Raw genomic sequence first — 24301 nt, forward strand, 5'->3', positions numbered from 1 at the left:
ATCCTTAAGAATACTGTTTTAAATGTGAAATCCGAGGTCATATGAACATCTATCTTGTAAACATCTCTGGTATGCTACATGTCTGGTGTTAGTAAGCATTTGCAAGAGTTAGAGGCCCTGAGTGATTTCACAGGGAAAGAAGTTTGGCTGTGCTTTTCCCCAGAAGCACGAGTCTGACTCTGCTTTCTTCTGAGACAGCAACTGCAGTATTCAGTAGAGTGACGTGGGTGCTGAGGCCGTAGTCATTCAGTCTGTATGAGGAGAGAGATGCCGTTACCAACATACGCACATCATAACATCCTTTGTTCACAGTTGTGTACCTTAAGGTGACTGCGAGAAGCAGAATACTGAACGCTGATGTCTCTTGGGGCATTGAAGCTGCAGTTTGGAAACTGTTGGCAATAATAATAGCTTTTATACAGGAAAAACTCTTTAGATACTTTATTTAAGTATGAGTTGAGAGTAAGCTACACTTAGGTGATAATCTCTGTGGGGTAGACGTGCTGTTGGAAAGTTCAGTCCTTTCAGTTGGCCAAGGATGGCCGTTAAGGGGTCCTTAACGTGTTGCTGAATTCTGTTTGCATTTCGAAAGATCTGCAGAATATTCCTGTTCAGTTGAGATGACAGAACCCAAACAATTAACAAATCCATTTTCCTTGACAGGGTTATTTCATGGTTTGCATTTACTCTGGCAGAGATGAAATCTTTTTGCAGCCAGGAGGTGCAGATTCTGTTACAGATTGCCCTTTACTCTTGGAAGTTGTAGAATTCAGCAGTAGTGCCATAAGGACAGCAGGTATTGGTGAGGTTTGTGTATCTTTCATGTTCTCGTTCCAGTGAGCAGTTTATGCTGCACTCAGCTGTGAGATATCAGTAGCGTTTTCTACTCCCATAAATCTCTGCAGTCGTGAGATCAAGTTTTCAGATTTTATTTTGGAAGAAAAAACTGCTGTGCATTTTCACTGCGATATTATCAGTCACTGGAGTGGAGGAACTGCACCTGAGCGTGACTGTGAAAGTTCGGTGGAGTTCTTCAGTGCTTTTAAGTTGTGTAAATAGATCTTAAACCTTTAATGGCTCACTTTGTTTCTTCGTGTCTGCGTCGGCACAGAAATTCTAAAGGATCTGTCAGCAGTTGTGGCAAAGTAGATCAAGAATTCTTCACCCTCTGCTTTTAATATTGAATCCTTTTCTACCAGCAAATGTGTTTGCTTTTATGCAGCTCTGTTGGCTTTGTTGTTTTCTCCCACCATTTGAATTCAAAGTTGTTGTCTTTAGCTAGTAACATTTACATCTCCTTTGGCATTATGTTCAGTAGTTGAAATCACTTCACAAAACACGCTGCTATGGGGAATTAAAACTGTTGGAGTTATGTTTAGTGCAAATGTCTGTCCTCTGTTCTGAGCATGTTGATGTTTGTTTTTTTGTAGTGGTGGAAGAAGGACTGTGGGAGAATGGTCTTTCCTATGAGTGTAGAACCCTGCTCTTCAAAGCAATTCATAACCTTCTGGAAAGGTAAGAAGCACTTTATTGCACTCAAATGTTTCATTTTTACATTGAACAAAATTCAGGATATTTATGCACCGTTTATATTATTATCGATCTTAAAATAGATTTTTTAGAGGTTGGAGTTCACTGCAAAAATGTGAGAGAGAAATGGATTTCTGAAGTCATTTAACCTGGTAATGCATCATAAAGGACTGTGCAGACTAAATACCCATACAACAAGTAACATCAATGTATTTTTCTGCTTGTGTTTATGCTGGGGAGCAGTTTCAAAAGGTTAAGAAGTTTATGGAGAGGAGTGCTTACGGAGTATAATTATATCTGACCCCCAGCCCCTTTGAGATTAAATAGTACATATCTTAACAGCTGTTACTAAAAGACTGTAACTCCATTCCTCCAATCATCCTAATGACATGCATGTTACAACTTGGCTCAAATTGTATATTCAGAGGGAAGTTTCACAGTTCTGTCTCCGGCTGCCCTAATGTGATCTAGCATTGCTTTCTTTTGTCTTCATTATATGTATATGGTTTGGCTGCAGAGTTATTCTGTTATTAGTTAATACACTTGAAGCTTTTTTTTTTTTCCTTAAGCTGGCTAGCAGCTCTTAAGCATGCTGAAGGCAGGCTTCTTTGTTAGTCCTTCAGTGTTTGACACTGCGGTCAGACTGGTGCATTTCATTCCCTCTCTATTGTTGCAGTTCTTCAGGTCTTCACCATCTTCTTACGTTATATTTCAGTTCTTTTTATGTAATTTTAGATCTCAGGATTAAGTATCATTAAACTTTTCCCCACGCTTTTTGAATAATAAAATAGAATGCATCTTTCTTGTACCGCTGTGTTACAGTTTATTTGCACGACGTAGCAAGACATATTTTTCTCAGAAAGTAAGCTAATTGAAAACACTTTCATCTTGTCTCATTTAGCATCCTGTTTGCTTTGATCTGTTTACTAGTAATCAGATTTGCATTATGTTCCTGAGGCTGTGTTTCCATGAGCATAGTAACCGTGTCCCCTTGCCGATCAGTACCTGTTTGTGCCCATAGCATGTTAACTCCTACGTGCATACACAGGTACAGGGACCAGACATTGTACTTCTTATTTCCTGCTTCGTTGCTCTTCTGGGGGATTTTTAATATAAGTAGCAAACTGCTTAAAGTGAATAAAAACCAGTGAATAAAAACACAGGAATTCCATTCTCAGCTTGGAATGGTCGCTCATTCTGTTGTCACTTTGCAGAGTGTAAGTGAAAAATGCATTTTACACATGCTTATTGATCTCTGGTACCCATCCAGCAGTCTTTAAAGTTGGGCTCCTAATGGATCTTCTTATTTTTTGGAACACTTGAAGCTTGTGAAGTAGAATTTATGAAGAAAACATTGTCAACAGCAACAAACTGTACCGACATGGGTTGGCAGAGCTAGTAATACTGCTTCTGTCTCGGCTAAGAGAACATCCCTGGGGCACTCTTTCTTTCAGCAGTGGTTGTTGGCGTTCTGTTGGTCAGCACACACCCTTGGGTGCTACTCAGAGCATCTCTGGGTGCCCTGGAGCCCCAGACTTGGCCTCTTACCTTATGGCTGAGGCTGCCACGTTCTTCTCCCTGGGCTGCAGCTGCTCACAGAAGCACAAGGGTTGGAAGGGGACCTCGAGAGTACATCCAATCCACCTCTCCTGCTAAAGCAGATCCCCTACAATAGGTCACACCAGCAGACATCCAGACTGGTCTTGAATACCTCCATAGAAGGAGACTCCAGGGGGCTGGGGACCAGCATGGTGACCTGCTTCTGGTGCAGCCCACTCTGGCCTGGGTCGGAGGCTGTTAGCAGTAAGGTTTATAATGCACCTGTTGTCAAGGTGACTTTGGGAGTGGTTGACCAAATATCTATCCATTAGCTATCTTACCTCCAGCCTGAGTGTATTTTAAACAAACAAGGACACAGATTTGTGAGCCTTGTGCCCAGGTGAAGCCATGGCTCCTGGGGCTGTGCAGGGCTGGGAGGCGGCTGAGATCCGGAAGGGGAGGAGGCTTTATTTTTGTTTGCTAAATACCCAAATTAACAATCAGAAGCTCCCGTTAATCATCAGGAAATACAAATAAAGATCCCCAGAGCTGAGCCTCTGTTGGCTACGTTAGAGTGTGCAGAAACACTGCAGGCTGCTGTCAGCCTGCCCTGAAGCTCCATGGCCCTGGGTGGCACAGTGGTGCTGCCTGCTGTCCCCAGCAGCTCGTTGCCTTCCTGCTCAGAAAACGTTGAGAAGATCTGAGGAAATAATACTGACAGTATTCAGTACTATTTTATAATCGTTTGTATGCCCTCAGTGGATCATTTTATTTTAGAAAAGTAAAATCAGAAATACAGGAGGTCAAGTGGCAGTGCAGTGTTTTAATAGCTGTGCTGCTTAAGAAGAAAATAGCACTCAGTCTTAATGAGAGGAGCAAGCCAAAGAGTTCAGGGTATTTTATGTTTCCATGTGATTAAATAACTGCTTTTAAGTGTATACTCATCTGGGCTTTATGATCAGTGTTTTTTTTTTTTTTTTTTCACTCAAGTTCATTGCTAAGGGCTCCAGTTACTGCTGGGTGCTTATGGAGCAAAACCTAATTCAGTGCTGTCATTAATTGTTCACTCGGCCAAATCCTTGAGATCTGTGCGTCTGCAGTCATGCTTCTCATTTCATATAGGGTTATGCCTTGAACAAGCTGAGATCCAGCTCAGCGTGTGTGAGGGATGGCTCATTTTTAAGGCCAACTTTGCTCACGAAGACTTCTTTCTGGGAAATTAACATTGGCTCGAGGCAGTTAAGCCTGCTGTCCTGAGACATGATGATGTGGCATGAAATGTGTATGTGGGGGGAGTTTAAAATTATACTTCTTGCTAGTACAGATTCTTTTCTTTAGGCATCTGATATAAACTCTACTTCCTTTGTTTTTATGAAGTGTGGTGACAGCGAAAGGCTTGCAGACAGCAGCTCTTTCCTAGGAAAACACTGAAGAATTTCTTCTTTTCTGCCAGCACGAGAGCAGTGTCTTTAGATCTTTGGTGGTTTAGCTTCCAAATTCAGTTTAAGATATTGAAATACTCAATTGAAGTGGATTATTTTTACTTGAATAGAGAAATGGTGTGGTTAGAGTATTCTTCAGCCTAGTTTTAATTTCTGAAAACCCTGCTGAGTTTGTACAGAAGAATTAGGAACAGGCTGGCATCTACATTGTTGTCCATTTCCTGTCTGGTTTAGGTGTGCTTTCAAAATGTACAACACAGAGTTTAAGTTTTGAAGAATGCTCTTTCTCGGAACACGTGGTGTGAATCTTTTTGGTTTGTCTGTAACAACTGCAAGAGAAATGAATGGGTGGAAAACTGTGAAGAATGGAGAAGTATCCTTCTTCCATCCAATGAATGGAATGCTATTTAGATGTGAAACGCATAGAGAAAGCTTGTGCATTGCCTGTAATTGGTAATCATATTGTAATATGAACCATTAGCAACAAACAACCTGTTTTTTATTGTTTTCAAAACCTAATATTTACCTTACTGAAAAATAAGCCTTCATAACAAATTTGTGATCCCTCAGGCAGTTTGTTCAACTGCACATTTAATGTACAAAGTGTGCTTAAATTGTTTTGGCATATTGAATGTGGGATTTATTGGTACAGGTGGATATAGAAAGTCATCAAGCACATCTTCAGCTTGTCAGCCTAAACTGATTATTGATCACTTTGGATTCTCCCTACCTTTTTCAAAGCCACAGAGCCCACCATTTCTGGCAGTATGTTTTGCTGTAGGGAGGTTTTCTGAGAGAGGAAGCACTATCATAGTTACCACACCTGAAATAATGCCGTGGATCGTGTGAATAGAAAATGGTTCATTGTTAATTTGGGGTTAATATAATTTCCTGTCATTCATATTCCATTGTTAGTTTATGCTGTCATTTTTATGTGACACATACAGGAATGTGTGTTCTTTGTCATGAGGTCTCAGAGAAATGCAGTATAGTAAAGAACACGTTCTGCAAATCGTCTTTATTCAGGAATGGGGGGTTGAGAAATAAGGCAGTGCATCATTCAGCAAAAAAAGGATGGTGTGGAAGAGAAGAGATTCAGTCAAAGATGAGGGCAGAACGTGCGTGTGAATGTCTGCATGAGGGCAGAATGTGTGTGTGAATATCTGCATTAGTGCCTGTGTTGTGGGACTGGTCAGTGACTGCTGTGACCGGTGTGGGAAAATGGGGAGTGGGGAATTTACATGGAGCCCTGAACCCAGAGCTGCTGAGTTGGTTTCAGAATGAGGGAAGACCAGCTGTTTAATCTCCTTCTATTTACTGTCTTCAAAGACTGCTTTTAATTACATCTTAGGATGTAAGTAGTAATTGTCGATGTAATTATTTTCTAGGTGCTTGATGGATAAAAACTTCGTGAGAATTGGAAAATGGTTCATAAGACCCTATGACAAGGATGAGAAGCCTGTTAACAAAAGGTGAGGTGATCTTTATAACAAGCACTGTTCTTGTCAGTGTTTTATTTCACATGCCAGTAAGTTGATGCTGCCTTTTGTGGATTGTTTTCCACCTTCTTTATCCTGTGATAAGTAAAAACATAGGCACTGTTCACATCAGTAATACATGGGAAGTAATTAAGTAATTTCAGAACTGTTGGTGACGATACTTTGAGCTGAGAAGGCGAGCATAGTGTTTGACTCTTGATTTCACTTTATTTTCTGGGTATTTTTTAATAGTGTCCACCTGTTACTCTCATTATCCAACAGCATTCCAGGTATTTGCAACAAATGATATGGATTTCTGGCCACTTTCCCTCAACCTGAAATCTTAAGCAGTAAATTAAGTAGTGTGTAAGTTAATTGAAAGTTGTCAGCCTTGGTATACAGCTTTCAGTGATGGGGCAGGCTGACTTTGGCTGATAGATGTGCTTCACTTGCAGCAGGAGGAGCATGGAAAGGGGTAACTGTCTGCACTTGCTCACTGCTATTTCCTCTCCCAGCGTTAAAGGTTACAATGTTCTCAGATCTTCTGGTACTTGCATTTATAGTCGTCGGCTAAACAACTTCTGTCAAGAATAATCTGAGTTAAGCTGAAATACAGATTTTCTAACGGGAATCATTTTGACAGAACTGGGTTAGGAAGTGACTAAACATGCAGTTATGCTGGGAGATTTGAAGGTAATGAGCAAGTGGAGATGAAGTGGGGTTGCAACAACTTCTTTCAGCGTAGCTAATCACAGCAGCGTGTCTGAGGGCAGCTGTAGGTACAGGTGGAAATCAGTCTGTAGCTCATAGCCTCTGCCTCATCTCCTCACTATCTTACTGCTGGTACAGTGACATATTACAAAGCATTGCCTGCATTCTGTGACAGATTGTGTTAACCACGGACATGTAAACAGAAGTTGTTCTTAAGATACAGTGTAGTAATTAGATGTGAATTTATTATATTTGTAAAAACTGAAAGCTTCAACTTTGTGAGAATCTCTCTTTTGCACTGCTTAGGCTCTTTGTAGCTAAGTAGAGTTGCTCTGTAACTTCTGTGATTTCCCCCTCAGCTAATGGCAAGCAGCCAGTTTTGTCCATGTCTTCCTCTGTCCTGGCTGGACACAACCCACTGCCTCACATTTTCTCTGCTCCTTTTCTGATCATGGCAATATCTAATTTTCTGGAAGATTAGCTCCTAAAAGCGGCACTGGTTTGGGGCTGGATTGGTGCTTGGTATGTGGTTTGGTATTACTGGAAAAGTGAGACAGCTCCTTTCAGCAAAAACTGTTTGTTTTATCAACTTCACTGCAGCCTTAGAGCACAAATGAAATGCATTTGTGATTCTCGTGTTTATTCCTGGTGCGTGACAGTCTGAGAACTGAGGCATCTGATGCAGTAGACAACGTCTGTCAAACAGCAGCAGCACTGACACAGAGGGGAGCGTTGCTTTAGAATTCTGGGAAGCTAGTAGGTTCTGTGTCTTATTTACATGGATGTGACACCAAATCGCTCATACAGCACGGTGATCTGCAGGGGACCTTCATGTTGGTTTGTAATGTACTGTGTACACATAACATGTTCTAGAGAAGATACAATTACAGAAATTAATGTTGAACACTGAAGTGATATTTAAATTATTACTGTATATAAAATGGCATTTTTATAGGGAGTTTTAGGCTTAATGAGTGGACTCTTGATTTCAAGAAGACAATAATTATTGTTGGGTTTTAATTAATGAAACTAATTGTCATTATAGATTGTATAGATGGGTATAACAGGGTATTTTTTTTTTTTAAGAGCATTTATGGCCCAATTTGAGACAGCTTTTGTGTTATTTGTGGTTGGTAATTTTTCTGTTGTAACCACATCATTGGAATTGTCTGATCTTATGGAGAGGTGGGGTACAGACTGCAGACGATGGCGGTGGGGTGGGATGTGTTTCAGACAGTGGCAGTAATACCAGGAGGCTTTGGGGGACTAATTTGTCCTGACTTTTAATTTAATCTCTTGTGCTTTTTTTCCTCTCTTTCTCTGTCTCAGTGCAGCATAGTAAACTATCTTTACGTAAATGTATTAACGTTTATTCCACATAAATTCGTTGTGAGACTCCTGCTGTAAAGCAGCAGCTTGCAGATAGCACAGTAAGGAGCAGTTGTAAGATGAGCAGGCCAGCTGCAGGGGGTTATAGTGCTGCTGATGGTAATGCCTTCATGCAAAAAGTGGCTGCAAAAAGTGATGTCGTAAAATACAGTAACTAAACCCATGTAAGTATGTAAAATACCTGTGTACTGATTAGGTTGGAGTTTGGGACCATGTAATCACATTGCAAATGTATGCAGTGTTGTCCTTGGCTGGAAAAAGGTGTATGTATGCACATTTTTTTCCCATTTTGAATGCGTGAAAAACTGATCAGATGTCAGTGGGACAAAGAATTGCAGGTGGTTCTGCAGTCTGGTTTTACACTTCAGGCAAAGTTAATCATCTCCACGTTTGGAAATCCCAGACCACCAAGTTCATCCCAGCAGTGTACTCACTGGGCTGTGGGCTGGGTATGAGCACCCAGGGAAGGAGCGGAGCTCATGCAGCTGGCGTTCACGGAGCAAATCCATTCAGGGCCTGTGATTTTTGTGAATGGCATTAAGGGAGAAGGGTGGGGAGGTGTGTGAGTTTAGAATGAAGTCAAAGATGAAGTGGAGCGTGGCAGTGGCTGTGACCCACTTAGTCCTGAGATGTGAAAAGGAGGCCTAGGAACAATGGGTGACCTTCTTGGGCAGCGTGAGGAACAATGTGCCAGATGAATTCTTCTGCTCTGCTCAGACATGAGGGAACAGCAGAGGGAGTTAAAGATCCGTATGCAATTGTTCTGGCTTGCAGTGGGATCCAGATGCTTTTGACACGAGATTTAGCATGGTGCTTGTGGGTTTTCGTTCTCAAGTATCCTTGCTGTTGGAGCACTACTTAATAGTATGTGTTGCGTGCTAAATAACACTACATGGTTTATTGTCTGTTGTTTCCAAGTGACTGCTGAAGAATGCTAACCTTGCTTATTTATCATCACAACTGATAGAAGGGATTGATAATGCTTTCTGCTGTGTTCACAGTCACTTCCCAAGCTTTGTGTGGGGATTTTGGATTGTGGAAGCACTGCTACAAAATCTTAAGCATGTTACTAAGGGAAGAAATCTCACCATCTCATTTCAAGGTCTTAACTAGCGATTTCAGCGCCTGTGGTGTTGGCGTGTAGTAGAAAATTGAGAAATAAATCAGTTTATACTGAATTGCACGAACAACTTAACATAAGTTAAGCTATTTTTTTTAATGACTTACATAACTGGTGGGCGCACTCCTCTTTCCCAAGTCTGAGTTTTCTTGCTTTTTTTTTTTTATTTAAGAGAAGTTCCATCAGTAAAGTACTTGGAAGTACTTCTCTCATTACGAGAAGTACTTTTTCTCATTACTAGGAGAGAGCTGAAAGGTCAATGATGTTTCAGTAGCCACATTGCCTTTCATGCACTTGAAGCAGTGCAGGTGGAAGAGCGAAGTACAGCCAGGCTGCTGGGAGATAATACAGTTCTTTAATTTCAGTTTCCAGTGAAATTTTTGTTTGTTACTGTTCTGTGTGACAGTTGATCTTCCTGTGGTGCTGGTAGAAGTCTCTAAATTACAAGCTCACGGTGTCCCAGTAAATAAACTATCCTAAGCTTTCACATATCAGCTTCCTCCCCGTAGGTCTGAGCTCTTGGAATTTCCCTGGTGTAGCAGAGTTCAGTCACTACATCTGCACCTCTGCTTTTTGCAAGCATCAGAGTGGGGCACTGATGAGTGCCATGGAGAGTTGAGTGCTGCAGGCACTTCAAGCACTGCTTTGAGTTCTTGGAAATCATCGGTGCCTTGGGTTTGCTGGGAGTAGTTGTAGGACTTTGCCAAGGAATATCTGTCTGATCAGTGATACCACTGCTGGCATTGAGCACTGTTTCCAGATGACACTGCAAGCTGCATTCTCTTTTCGCCATGCTAGGAACTCGTGTCAGTCAGTTCTTCATCTGAAAGCATCAGGTTTAGTGGGCCCTGAGGAAAGCTGCAGTGCAGGGCCAGGGGGGCCTGGAAATGAGCAGCACCAGTGCTGCGTCCACTGCCAAGGTTGGGCTGTGTTGTATGGCATTGCTCAGATAACATCTTCTGGCAAATGTTAGCAAGGTGATTCATTAAATAATGGCATCATTCAGTAGGAGCATGGCAAAACAAGTATAACTGATCTAGTTACAGTTTTTTAATGGGAATTGAATCCCTCAGGTGGGGAATGGTAATTGATTGTGCGCATGCAATGCCCTGAGAGTGTTTCCATTAAAAAAAAGGGGGGGGGGGGAGGGGATTTTTTTTTGCTTTCTTAAATTCCACAGAACCGAGCCATTCAAATGGTCTTGATTCTTATTTCTGATCTTGTATCAGGAGTCCTATTTCTGTACGTGTATTTTAGCAGTGTAAAAAAGATTTCAGTGATGTGATCATGCTCTTGAAAGCAGTGGTGTTGCAGCGGTTTGCAGTGTGTATGGCATAGTGAAGCCAACCAGCAGCCTCGTGGCTGAGGAAGGACTTGCAAGGAGAACAATCTGATTTAATTCTAAATCAGGTACGATTTATTCCCGACTTGTCAAATAAAACCAATAGAAACACTGAGCAGTGAGAAATACTGCGTATTTTTCAAAAATTATTCCCATACTTGAAAAAATAGGCTTTTCTATTGTAGTTGGAGAAGAGGCTTAGTTCCCAGCCAGAGGTTTTTATACCTTTGAGGTTTAAATTCTGAAAAGTAATGTTAATCTCTGAGGTTTTTTCTCAGTCTTATGGTTTCAGCACCAAGCTGCACTGTTATGTGGTGTGTGTTTGTTTCATCCAAACCAGCAGCTGTGTGTACTAAAGCTGATTTTACCTTTCAGTATTGGTTAATGCAGCCGTGGGAATGCAATCTGTGTTCACGTTTAGCCGAAGGAATTGGTGCAAAATACAGATTGTGAACTTAAGTGTTTGTAATACTATTTCTTCGTTCAGGATCTGATGTTGCTGGTATCAGTGTGCTTAAACTTCTGATGTTTTAGAGCAATTTAACGTACTTAAACTACACTAAAGTGCATTCATGTGATATAATTTGTAAATACAATAAATGCTTTTATAGAGACAGTAAAACATTAATAATTTAGGAGCACTTAAGGATGTTATTAAGATAATTTGGAAAAACAGTATTCCAACATAACTGTTTAAATTCTTACGACCTGCTGTATGCTACTGGTAACCTTGGGGTGTTGGTGCCAAGCTTCAAGAATCCTGTATGTAAAACTCTTGAGGATTTCAGCAGGAAAAAAGGCAGTGGGGACTGTAAGCCTTGAGGTGCTTTATTACCACGGTACATTTCTAGATGAGCTATAAATTAAGTAGGGGTATTCTCTATTCAGTGGCTCGGTATTTTTTCATTCAGTAATGAAAATAATAAAACAGTGTTTTGAAAAAGCTGGACAGGACTGTCACCATGCTGTATAATTTTCATAGAGCATATGAAATATCCTGCCTGGCTTGTGCTCTCCGTGCTGCCGTACGCTGTGGCACGCAGCCACAACTGTTAGGTTTTATGAATGTCCTGCAGTAAATGAAACCAGAGTCTAGATGGGTGCACTTGTAGCAAGTATTGCTGAGGGCTGCTTCCTTCCCCGATTGACCCAACCTTTTCATTTCCCTTTCCTGGGATAAAAGCATTAAAAAGACAGTGGCAAAGTAACCCCAGGCACTGTTTCTTCAGATCTGTTGACCCTTGCCAATCAAGATAAAGTCCCTGGATTATTGGAGAGACTCCCTACGTGGGGTCACTGGAAGATGTCACAGGAGCAGTGCTTCTAGTATGCTGTGTGTATCCACTTCAGCTATTTCAATTGATGCTGCAGAATGTCTTACACAGTTGTTTGCTGAAGGCTTGGAGCTGAGCCAGACAGCCAAGATAGAGTGGGAAGGCTGTTGGTAGGTGTGCTGTTTGTTCCACCTCTGCAAGCCTCCCCCTCTCTTGATAGCAGGGGTTATACTATTGCACCAGCATCTTTGTATGGGTGCAGCATTATCTCAAATGAGACTGCTGCTTGCTTGCCAAACAAAATTTATTGTGATGCTTGCATACCACAGAAATGTTGTCTGTCCCTGAATTCATGCAGAAACTGTAAAAGGTGAGTGTTTGGGGGGAGGGAGGGGTATGTGGAGCAGAAGTGGTGGAACCTCCAGAGAGGATCTTTGTAAGCTCCAGTTTGGCTTCGGTGCCTTTCCAACACAGTGCAGTGCTGGGCAGTGTTTGCCTGTTCAAAGTGAGATGTTACTGGAGTTCTTTCTCAAGACAGCAGAGGATAAGAACAAGCTCTCATCTTTAAGGACAGCCCCCTCTCCTGGGCTGTACTTTGAGGCGGTTGAAAAATTCAAGGTGCTGTCACTGAGCATGATGGAGCTTCACAGGTCTGGGTTTTGGTGAGGTGCCTGAATTTGATGGATTTTAAGTATTTTAGAGGGAGAAAAGAATGCATACGTTTTCAGCATATGTTTTCAACTACTGTTGTAAGGATTTTGAGGAAGCCAGAAATGGACAGTGAATGCCTTGGGATGTATTTCCATCAGCAGCCAGTTGCACACTCGAGGTCACCACTTTTGCTGTCTTTGGGTATATGGTGACATAAACTGGAGCCCACAAAAGTCTGTAATGAGTAGCAATTACATCCAGGATTTTGTGATAAGGATCGTTTTACTAATGTAATGAATGCAAATGAACAGACGTGTTTAAAACTGTTCTTCTCATCTTCTATTCTGGGATTTTGTACAACTTTGTCTTGAGCTTCTTATTTACAGGCAACATTTATTTCATATTCGAATGCTTACACATGTAAGGCTATTGGCATGCCCACGTGTACAGCACATATTTGCATAATTTAATATAATTGAGACTGTACTATTTTCACACTTGATCACTTTTCAAAAAATAACTACTTGAAGATTTGAAATGTTTGCGTCTGGGGTATGCAAACAGCAAGTTGTTAGAAGCGTGGTTATGTACGGCTATTGTCTGCTGCTTTTTAGTTATTGATATCTATCTAGTTTAGACGTGACTTTGTATCTTCATGAATTGCTTGGAACTTCAATAATTATATATGAAGCCTGGCTTAATCAGGACTTGGTGACCAATTAGTGAAGTCCCACTAATGTTTAAGCTCCTTTTCTCATTGTGTGTTTGCTATTGGCACTGTATATAAAGGATAAACTAAGTGCCCCTGATGTGCTGTTAATTAGATTTGTCAGGGCTCCCAGTTGTACTGTCTGCCAAATACAAGTGTTGTCACTTACTGTATCAGTAATGAATTGACTTAAGGGCTTTTGTAGATATTTAGAGGGCCTTAGTTTTGAATACTTATTTTGTTGTAACTGTAATCGTAGTTACAGCTATAGCTCTGCTTCCTGCAGCCCAAAAACTTGCACAAGAGGCGTCAGCTTTCTTGAAGGTCTGAATATCACGCTGCATTTTGTGCTTAAACTGATTTAAAATCCTTGTAGGCAGCAGGTGGCCTTTAGAGTTCTGAGAAAACAGTGGCACTGTATAGGATTTGTGTTGAGTCCAATTCAGAAGTGAAATACACTTCGTGTTCCCAAATGGAGCTGATTACTAAAGCCAAAAAATCTTCAGTCTTTCTCCAAAAACAAGAAAGAAAAATTCAAATGAAGAAATTCCATTGAATTATTTCAGTCAGCAGTATTAGTTTTCATTTATTTTCATGGTGTTTTTATACCTTTGTAAAATTAATGTTGAACGACAGGTTTTGAAATACAGCTTTGTTTCAGAAGGAAGTTATCTAGGTTATTCATTTCTGAAAGTGCTCTCTGAGACTTGAATTCACTTAGATTTTTTTTACTAACCTTTAATGTCTGAAGACACAGACTGAAATGAAACTGAACTACTGTGGGTTTGATTGTTTTTTTTCCCCTTAGTGCCAGTATGGAGCCATCTCGTTCTTAGTTAATCTATCTGCTAGCAAACCTCCAGGTATTAATGACACTTTGGCAATCTTGCATGTTGCAGCTGGCCAAAATGACAATTTCAGGTCTCTCTTTTCCTCTTATTTCCCTGAACCCTTTCCCCAAACCTCTCAGGTTTGCCTGTTTCCAGCTCCGAGGAGTTCCCTCGAACACGAGCTGTAGCAGGCAGAGTGCCAGCGCCGTGCTGTGTGCTCTCTGCTCTGTGCACCAAGCATCCCCAATGCTTCAAAGCATCGTTGTCATCTGTGCTCAGTACAAGGGAAAGCAGTGCAGAGGAAGGCTACCAGGCTGACACGGTGCAGTCACGTTGCTTGGTTAGGAAATCATGTGGTGATGCGATATCAACGGTCCATTCTGTGACTAATGTTGCATCAAAAAAGTTATGGAAATGCTTTTTTTTTTTTTTTTTTAAATAATTGGCTGGAACCATTTATAAAGAAGAGAAAGCTGAATTACACTCTTTGGAATCCCTTGAATGTTTTGGCTTGTTAAACTTCCAGATTCAAGGCAGTGGCACTCTTCTAAAGTAGCTTCTCTTTAGTTTTAATTTACTGCTAGTTTAGGAGATGGGGAACTTGAACACTGGCTATATCATAACATAAATAAGGCTCTATTATTCTTCTGCATAAAAGTAGTAATCTAAGTAAAGCTGTTCTTCCTTCTAATAATGAGCTGGTGAGCTGTAGGCCATCCTTTTCATGACTAAAACGATCATTGCACAGGACCAATCTGCTGATGTACAGTAATTAGAGTGGATGCTTCTTAAAATATATCATCATTAATGAGCTTTGTTAGCTTCCACATCCCAGGCAACTGTATAAAGCAAAATTAGAGTATGTTGCCAGTCCATTGCTGTAAGTACAGAAATAATGCTTGCTGGGTGCTTTGAGTCACCTCTCCCATTCTGTTTGCTTCTGAGGGTTGTTCTTTGTCCTTCATATCACTGTAGCTGAACTCTGTTCTGAGCCCAGTAATAGTTATTTTTTTAGACCAGCCCAGAGAGAGAAGAGCCGCAGTTGGAGCAGTTGTGCTCGGTGGGATGATCTTGGTCAGTGTATTAAGAACCAACCGGTCACTATTTTTGTACATTTTATCCATGTGCATTGCAGCAGATATTGACTGGGGAGTAGATTTTTACTTTCATGTTCGATCAGTCTCAAAGTGGCAGAAGTCTGGCTTTTCCTTCTGCAGAGTGGTGCAGATGGGTGAGGAAGGTGTGGTTTCTGCAGGCAATACAATGAGCTGCCTGCGTTATACACCTACCTCAAAGAGATTTGGGGGGTACACTGTTGAGGAGTTTTGCCCTTTGAGGCTTTCAATCTGTCCTTTCCTGTGGAGAACCTTTCTGTCGTCCTGCTTGAAGTTTGTCTGTCCGTCTGAACTCCAGGGAAGTAATGCTGGTTCTCAGCCTGAGGCGCGAGGAAGGCAATGCGTGGAGCTGATGGTTTCTCAAGCACAAATCCTGGGCAGCTTCCAAGCACTCTTACTTTGATGAAGCAGCTTTGGATGTTCTGAGAGCATTCGTTTACAGACTTGAGAAACCCTGAACAAGTGAGCAAACAGTGGATAGCTTTGAAGAAGGAAAGAGGAGCTGCTAGCTGTGTGCAGAGCTCTCTTTTTAGGCTGGGTAAATCCACCTGCATGGCATTCTTGCTTTTGACTTACAGCATAGACAGTCCTCCTTTTCACTGTCAGTCATAGCAGATGCTGTGTTTATGTTGTTTTCTTTCCTAAAAATCAATAAACATAAAAATAACTGTAGTAAGTCAGACTGCATTTAGTCTTGCTGGATTTTACTCTTGATAATAAAGCTGAGAATGAGTTACCATGAAGGTAAAATGTTTTTTGCCAGGTGGCAAAGAGCTCAATCTGAGTGCAGCAAACTGATCCTCTTTACCCATAATGTGCTTCATACTGCCATCTACTGACCTCATGTTTTGTCCTTGCAGCAGGGATCCAACCATGGCTCGCGTTTGTGGTAAAGCCATGGTCCAAACTGCTTTGTCTTGATTATACCTCTGCAGCTGTGTCATTACAGTGCTTGGATCTGGATACTGTTTTTCAGGATTTAATGTACTGCTTTTGGAAGAGCCGATGTCTGTTATGAAGTGTTTGCATTGGATAGGAAAGAGTCGCTCTAAATCTTGAAACTAGAGTTGTATGGGATTAGTTCAGCTGATGTTTTGGTCAGGGTTCATCTGTGCAGGGAACTGCAGATGGAAGACACTGTGATCTCAAACACTCATGTGGCAACTCCTGTGGGTCCGTGGTACTTTATAAGAACAAAACCTCATGCGCTGTTGGATTTAGTAATGTCTGTACAATCATCTTCAGTGTCTGACTTTAGAAGATATTTTCTTCCTGCAGAAGTAGACTTCCCCCTCTTTTCCCCATCTCTTCTCCTTGACTTCTTGGCTTAAGCTCTCAGTGGATTTCAGACACCAGGCTTGGGTTTGGACTGAAAAGCAATTTGAGGTGTGTTCTGGAACAATTGCCACCTTTAAGTTCTGCAGTACATTACTGGACAGGCGAGCCAACAATACCAGGATATTTAGGCATGCATTGAAACTTGCATGGAGAACACTTGCACTCCCTTAATCCTCTGTTTGTTCAGTTTCAATGTCACCATGACAATTGATTTTCAACTTTCATCTTCCTCTGTCGGTGGGGAGTGTTCCGTGGGACATGGCAGCTCCTGCCAGGAGGTGCGGGCTCCCAGGGTTTGTGGCATGGAAGGGCGAGTAAAAGACTTAATGCCAATGGTCCCAGCAGCACTCATGGCAGAGGTCCTAGGAGAATAGTCTTGGAAGGACAAGATGGTTTTGCAAGATAAATGGAATTTCCCACCAGATAAGGGAATTTTGTCTTTTTTTTAATTCCTTTTTTAAAATCTCTTCTTGTTACCAACTGTTCATGACTAGAGGAGCTGCAAGAGTTTCTGGATGATTATATTAATGCATTTAATGATATAACTTCCATCTGTTGACTGGAGAGAAAATCCCCACTGAAGGTGATAGAGAAGATCTGAAGAAAGATCTTAAAATGAATCTGACAATCTAATTTATGGAATTGGATTTCTAATACATGGAATTATCTTCGTATTAGTCTTCATATTACACAGAAGTGCACACAGGTCTGCCTAAACTATATTTTTTATCTGATTTTTTTGAAGAACGTTTCTCTACTACAGGGAGATGTAGTTGAATAATTTACTGTCCCATCCAATTCCTAGAAAAAGATTTAATTTTGGGGGGAGCAGAGATGCTGCCTGAAGTGTTTCAGGTCTTGTCCACTTTGGGCACAGCCATGAGACAGATACGACATCCAACAGAGTGAGTTAACAAGCAGTGTAATACAGTCATTCTGGATATTGCAGGGAGCTGCCTGCCATTATATGCTTTTAGCTTCTTTAAAAGAAATATACCCAGCTACTCTTCTTGAGCAATCCTTAATGTAAAAATCATCTCCAGCAGTTGTCAGAAGTGAAGCAGCTTAGAAAAGACTGTAAGGTCATGCCAGGAATACAGTGATTTTTCTGTATGCTTGGTCAGCTTCCTGCTGATCTTGGCAGTACGATTTGACATAGTTTTGTGTTTAGTAACTGTTGGTGGATTTTTCTTATGTGAGTTTAATTGAGTTTGAACACACAGAAATTTAGTATGGACAAATATTTGTTGCTAATTAATAACATAGTTTATCTGTGCAAGAAAGGGAAAAATATCTGCTGAATTGTTGTGTTTTTTTTAACTTTCTTTCTTCTTTGGTTCACCAGTGTAGTTTTGTCTCCTACTCAAAGCACTAAGTTAAGTAGGCAGTGCAACCAGCTGGTTATTTTCTGATCTCTGTCTCTTTGGTTTTGGATGTCTCTTCCCTCTCCCTCTTTACTTATCACCTTCACAGTGAGGACTCCTTATGTATTTAGCTGTTTCTTGTGTGGTTGCCATTCTGTACTTTTCTTTGTAATTAACTTTGGTGCATTTCTTGTTCCTGCTGTCACTTCTTTAGGCTGAGGAGATTCAGAATGATGCCTGTTGTTATAAGAGTACTTTCTGGTTTTATGAACTTCTGCAGCAATTTCTTCTGTTTGTTCTTTATACATACTCAACTTCTCAGTGGAAATGTTTTCCAGAGATCCACTGAGTTCTTTCCTGGCCAGTAATATCTTGGTCAAAGCCCAAAGCTCCTAAGAAAGAATATATTATATATATCGTATAACATAGATTATGTGGAAGAATATCTATCTATAAATTTGTTTTGGACTCCTGCACCTTTTTCGTTTTTCTAATGAAGTTCCACTAACTCTGAAGGCGTTCTGTAGTTCTTTACCTTGTTCTACTTTTTCACGTTTCCAGTGTCATTGCAATAGCAAAATTTGTTATTGTTTCTTCTCATTGTCTCCGTTTAGCCCTAACAATTGTGTTGTTTCTTTCTATATGCAAAATGAAGACTAGGGCTGTGTCTCAGTTCTTGCAGCAGTCCCAGCAACAGAAGCGATCTCTGGAGTGGTACCAACGTAGCTTTGCTGTGTGTAGAAATGAAAGGACTAAAGGAGTGATCATGAAAATAAACAGAAATAAGCATCTTGCTGATGGAAGTTGGGATAGAGCAAGTTCATTCTAATTTAAGGAGTTAAATATTGTAAAACAGTTGAAGAAGAAACTGTACTAGCCAATGGGTTTAATTATCCCCACCCCATCACTTCTCTTTGCAAGAGATGACAGTGATACAGTGAATGGGACTACATTTATCTTCTTTTGTTATGGACAGTGTTTTCTTAATAGGTACGGAATTTTCTGTTGTGCTTCATCTTCCTAAAGACAAACCCGTGTGAGCATTCACAACTGTGTCACACGTACACTGCTACTTTCAGTTCATTTTCCCTTTGTGTAGCAGTCGTGGTGTTTGAAGTTGCGTTCTGGATGTGCCTAGTCCAGAAATACACAAAATTGTATTTAATGTTTCAAATTTCGAGTCACTGTTTTGTATGAGTGAAATGAGTTAGAGTTGAAAATGAACTAGTCAGTCCTTTCACAATATGTTGTTGTAGCAGATGTGGGAGTAAGAGTGTTAGTTCAGTGATTCCATTGAATTTAATTTTTCAGCTGAAAACTAAAGCACTGTTTTGTGACCAGACTGTCTTTGTGGCGTGGTGCATTTTTGTGGAAGTACTCTTGACTTATGTATTTGTTTTTAAGAGCAGCTTCATACAGTGCAGCGCTGTCATTTGAGCAGCATTACAGAAAAAACATCCAGCATTCCTGGAGAACAGATGGCCCAACAAACTCTTCACCGAACCTCACACTTAGTTTAGAATCTATTTCTGATACGGTGCAAGCAGCAGTGTAGAAGTTGCACTGCTTTACAGTAGGCTGCCCCAGTGCTTCCTGACAGCACGATGTGCCAGCTGCTGCCTGGTGCACTTTGCTTCCTTCTGCTGGTTTTGTTGCAGGCTGTGTTAATGAAGCAAGGCATACACTTCCCCTGATGCAGAGTTGAGGAACTTGAACTGAAGAATACTTTGTTTCCACCTCTGTTATTCCTTTTATAACTTCTTTGGGAAGCAACACTTAATTGTAGAATCATAGAATGGCCTGGGTTGAAAAGGACCACAGTGCTCATCCAGTTCCAACCCCCGGCTGTATGTGCAGGATCGTCTGCCACCAGACCAGGCTGCCCAGAGCCACATCCAGCCTGGCCTTGAATACCTCCAGGGATGGGGCATCCACAGCATCCTTGGGCAACCTGTTCAGTGCGTCACCACCCTCTGGGTGAAAACGTTCTTGCTAATATCCAACCTAAACCTCCCCTGTCACAGGACAAGGGGGAATGGTCTTAAACTATCACTATCCACCCATGTAAACAATCTTTGTTCAATTTGTCTCACATTAGAAGAGTATTTTGAGATAGTTGTTACACATTCAAACAATTCAGGCTTCTTTTAGAGAGCCAAGCCTTCCTTTCCTAATGGAGTCTATAATTTGACCAAATTCTTTCTAAAGTAGCAGTTTGCTAACAGCCACGGTGAGCATCTATAGGAGCACAGCTGGACGTGGGTGCCTGGGAGCTTTGCAGTGCTCCAGCAGTTCCACCTGTCTTTGCACTTTGCAGATGCATACCTCACTGAAATTCCAGCACTTGGTTTCCTCCAAGTATGAAGTTTATTTTATTTGTGACTTTACTGTTAAGCTTTTAAATACTGCTGATTATACAAGCCTCTATAAATGCCAGTCAAATTAATTGTTATATACTGCATGGGTAGCATATTAAAGCAAATAAATTAAAGCATTTTTAGGAAAATGTACGCTGGAAATGTAAACATATATTAACAAAGAAAAGGTTAAATGCATGGAACAACTGGAAGAGAGCAAGCCCTGTTTGTTAAGCAGCCCGACAGCCCTGCAAGCTAACAAGCTGAACGTCGTGCTGCTAAGAGTAAGCAGATCACTGGCTGATCTGTGAGAAAGGCTCAGCTCTTCTGCCTCTAAATCTATAGGATCATTTTTTTTTCTGGTAGTTAAAAATGTTGAGAAACTTGATTTGGGGGCAGTTATGGTATTTTCATGATTTAATAGGCAGGTAGCTGCCTGTATGGTTTCCAGACATGTTTGGACACCTACTCTGTGCTCCTTCCAATTGATGTGAGGCATAAATGGGTTCTTCAAGGTGCTGCTCAGTGTTCTTTTCTGTCTTAGAGAAACTTCAGAAAGCTTTTAAAACAGTTCTAGGGTGAGTTGGTGCTCTAAGTCCCACATTTGGCAGTGAGTGAGGGCTGCACTCACTGCAGCCTGGGTTGGGGAGGCTTAGTACTCTCAATACCATTGAAAATGGGACTTGGACATTTTGTGTAAAGCTTTATAGAAAAACATGACTTTTGTCACTTATTCATATTAGCTTGTGTTCTTTGACACAAACTGTTTGTCTTAAAAGGGGAAAGTTCTGCTCTTGAGAGTGGCAAAATAAACAGACATTTGTTAGTTACTTATTGGCAGAAGCTTTTAAGTTTGCATGCATATGTGCATATAATTTTGAACTTAAATTTGTTTGTGTTCTGTCGGTATAGTGGAGAATGTAGTCTGGGAGGAAGGGAAACCAGCCCTCAGCTGATCCAGTGCTCTTTGGGCTGCCTTTGTTTTGAAACAATTCTGGAACATCTGTCATTGTTTCACACAATTTCCTGTAAAGCTGCCTGTGGCAGTTGCACTCATTCTTCATTACCCAGGGGCATTGCTAGCTATAAAATAATGTATCTGACTGCCTAATAGCCTAATATTCAGCCTTCCCTGGAGAAGTGGGAGTGGAAAGCTGTTTTTACTTTTCTTTCTGCTGACTGTGCGAAGCTGACCCTATGTGAGCAGCTTTTATCTGTGCTGCCAATGAAGTAGAAGGGGATTTCCTGGGATCACAGTGTGTTCAGCTACTATAGATGCACCAGGGATGCACCAGAGAATGGCCCTGATCAAATTGAACTTCTTCCTGAATACAGATGACACATCTGTGTGCCATCATCTTTCTTAATAAGCCCTTGGTCTTTGGATTTGTTTGTTTATTAGTTTAAAATAAACTGTAGATATGGTTCAGAAATGATGCCTGGACGCTCCTTGTAGGATCACTACAACAGACGTGTACTCCTCACGTCCTTGTGTATATCTGTGGGTAGGTTTGTACTGCTGGTGGTGTTCTTCATATAAAAACCTCAATCCAAGCAATCAGTTTAAAATTCGGAAGCCAAATGGCATTGCTTAAAGATCAAGCTGTGTTGAACAGTTGAGAATTATTTCATTTTCATGTGAACTGGGATTCCCCATAAAATAAAGGTGCGTTTGAAGAATGAAATTACGGCCGCATCTGTCAGTGCTGGGAAAGCAGTGTGGGCCTGCTGGACTTGTGTGCCCTCTAACACTAATTCTGAGCTAGGGTAAATTGTGAGGTGAGAAAAGCACTTGGAGTATTTCAGTTACATCCAGCATGTAAAACTTGGTATGATGCATGCTGGGCTTAACACCGCTCTGACTCCTTCATCCGCAGTTTGGTTCCTTCGAGTTCTTATTAAAACACATTGGAGCTGCACATAACTTCAGAGTATTGCATTCCATTGGAGCCATTGTAACCACATGATTGTAATGTCCTTATTTCCTTGTCTGGCTGAATTAGGATACAATCTGTATTTCTACATTCCAAACGCATGAACAGCTTCAAAGAGATTCTTTTCCCAGCCAAGCAGGCTGCCAGGGCTACTTTCTGATCTGAATGTGGGACTGAAATCTCCATTTTAAATAGAGTAACTTTTTTGGACTATTTCCTAAAGTAGTTATTAGCTTGGTTTGGAGTATAAAATTGTGATGCACCAAAAATGCTTTGAGTGGCATATCAGCTGCCTGGTCCAGCTTTGGACTTCCATGTGTGGAGCAGTCCAGCTGATCTTGAAACTTCTCCAACATAAATGAGGTTCTGAAGCGTGCTGTGCGTCTGCCCCGCTCTGTCTCCTCTGCGAGCCCTTCGATTTTATACATACCAAACACGTGTGGCTGTATCTTTGTGTATGTATTAAAAACATCTCGATCTCATCGCTGTTCTGTTATACTGCCGTTTCTCTAATTAAAATCCTGTTTCATGTGATCATTTTGTTGGCAAAATGCAGGCGGTATAATTTGTCTTTCAAGAAACACTTCAAAAATGTCATATTTTTAGGAGCCTAATTTTAGGTTTGAATTTTTGTGGCCAGGTAATTTAGAATTGAATCCAATACTTCAATGTTTTCTGTTTGCCACTTGGTCTGTCCTATCTTAATAGTAGGTAGCAGTTTTTTTTAGATGCATTTAAAAACCTTTCTCAATACAATTTTGCCTTTCAACAGTAGCGTTATGAAAACATTTGCTAATGGCTGAAAAATGTTAGCTGAGCTGTTCTGCCCACATCGTTTTAATTTTGGGAGAGCGTTTGTTGTTGCAGCTCAGAAAGGAATGCAGGTGGTCTGATTCCTTTCCAATGGAATAAGTTATTCCCATGTGGAGTTCATATTTTGTCTGCTTTTTCAAAAGCAGATATACCATAGTATTACTTCTCCACCTGCTGCAATGCCCGTGTGCTAGGCTCATCCACTGGAGTGCAGCCACCACTTCAGCATCTGCCTTTGAGATGACAGAAGAAGAAACACTGAAGCCGTATAGAAAATCCGCAGTGCTGTGTTGCCCTGCTGCTGGGAGCTGTGCTGGCTGCCTCCCAGCAACAGTGTAAGGCTTGCTGGGACCATCCGTGTCATGCTTTGCTCTTATATGTTACAACTGAAATATAATGTAGGCAGGGAAAAGTGGCGTGGACTTTGTTCTGCTCCTACTTTGTAGTGCGCGCTCTCTCCTGCACTTCAGTAGTTTGATGAGCACAAGGCAGCCCTGCCATATGCAATGGCTAGAGCTGCTTCAGGCCTTTGAGGTCCTCGTGCTGGGCACTGGCAAGGTGTACTTGTCACTGAAGATTTTTTCCTTGCTTCTGTCAGGAGGAGTTGGTTACAGAACACATGCCTGCTGCAGACGTCACGGGCTGTGGGAAATGAGGCAATGTTTGTGCTTGCTTGTCAAGTGTTAGCAATGAAGCCTAATCTTGTAAAGCGTTTCTTTGAATGTGAGTGTATGCCTTTACTCAGGTGTTTTTTTCCTGCTGAAAATCTGCTTAGAGTTTTGGAATTGAGCATGGAATTAAGAAGAGAATTACTTGTTCCTCAGGTTTATGCTCCTGGTTTGAGAATTGAAGCACCGTGCCCTGAGGTATAGGATGGGAACACATGAAGTGTAATCTGAAATCTTTTTCTTACCACTCCTAACGCATCTATGCTGTTGACTGAAGGAATTCTTTGTTCCTAAACTTACATGCGTGTTCCTCTGTGTGTGCAGCATTTGATAGGATCAGATAATATTGAAGACTTGTGGTTTGTTTGTAATGATCTGTTTAACCTTGTGATTGCGAGCGATGCGTCACCTCCATTTGTTACCAGGATGGCAGAAGTAAAACTAGTTTGTTTGGAGGCTGTTGGCTTAAATGCTGATGAATGACTGTGAGAAGCCATGAATAATGCAATTAATTGACTTTGAATCATTTTTAAAGGTAAACGTGGTTATTGGTGCAGGCCGCCGGTATGAATTCTAGGTCAGAACATTTCAAAGCTTTGTTAATTCTGATAGATGTTTTGTAATCGTTGTATGGAGGAATTTTGTAGATACTGTTTCAATTTCCATGTTCTGAAACTCATCACTGCACTTCGTGCTA

General features: G+C 41.1%; 1 protein-coding gene across 1 annotated transcript in view; it reads left to right on the forward strand.

Annotated features, from left to right (window-relative positions):
- MED13L (mediator complex subunit 13L) overlaps positions 1-24301 on the forward strand; it is a 180567-nt gene that overhangs the window by 84855 nt on the left and 71411 nt on the right. The window contains exons 3-4 of the mRNA XM_015294868.4: positions 1431-1515; positions 5900-5983. Coding sequence (XP_015150354.2) covers positions 1431-1515; positions 5900-5983 — 169 coding nt within the window. The remainder of the gene's footprint in view (positions 1-1430; positions 1516-5899; positions 5984-24301) is intronic.

Source organism: Gallus gallus, chromosome 15 (genome assembly GCF_016699485.2).
Source record: "Gallus gallus isolate bGalGal1 chromosome 15, bGalGal1.mat.broiler.GRCg7b, whole genome shotgun sequence".
Classification (NCBI taxonomy): Eukaryota; Metazoa; Chordata; class Aves; order Galliformes; family Phasianidae; genus Gallus; species Gallus gallus.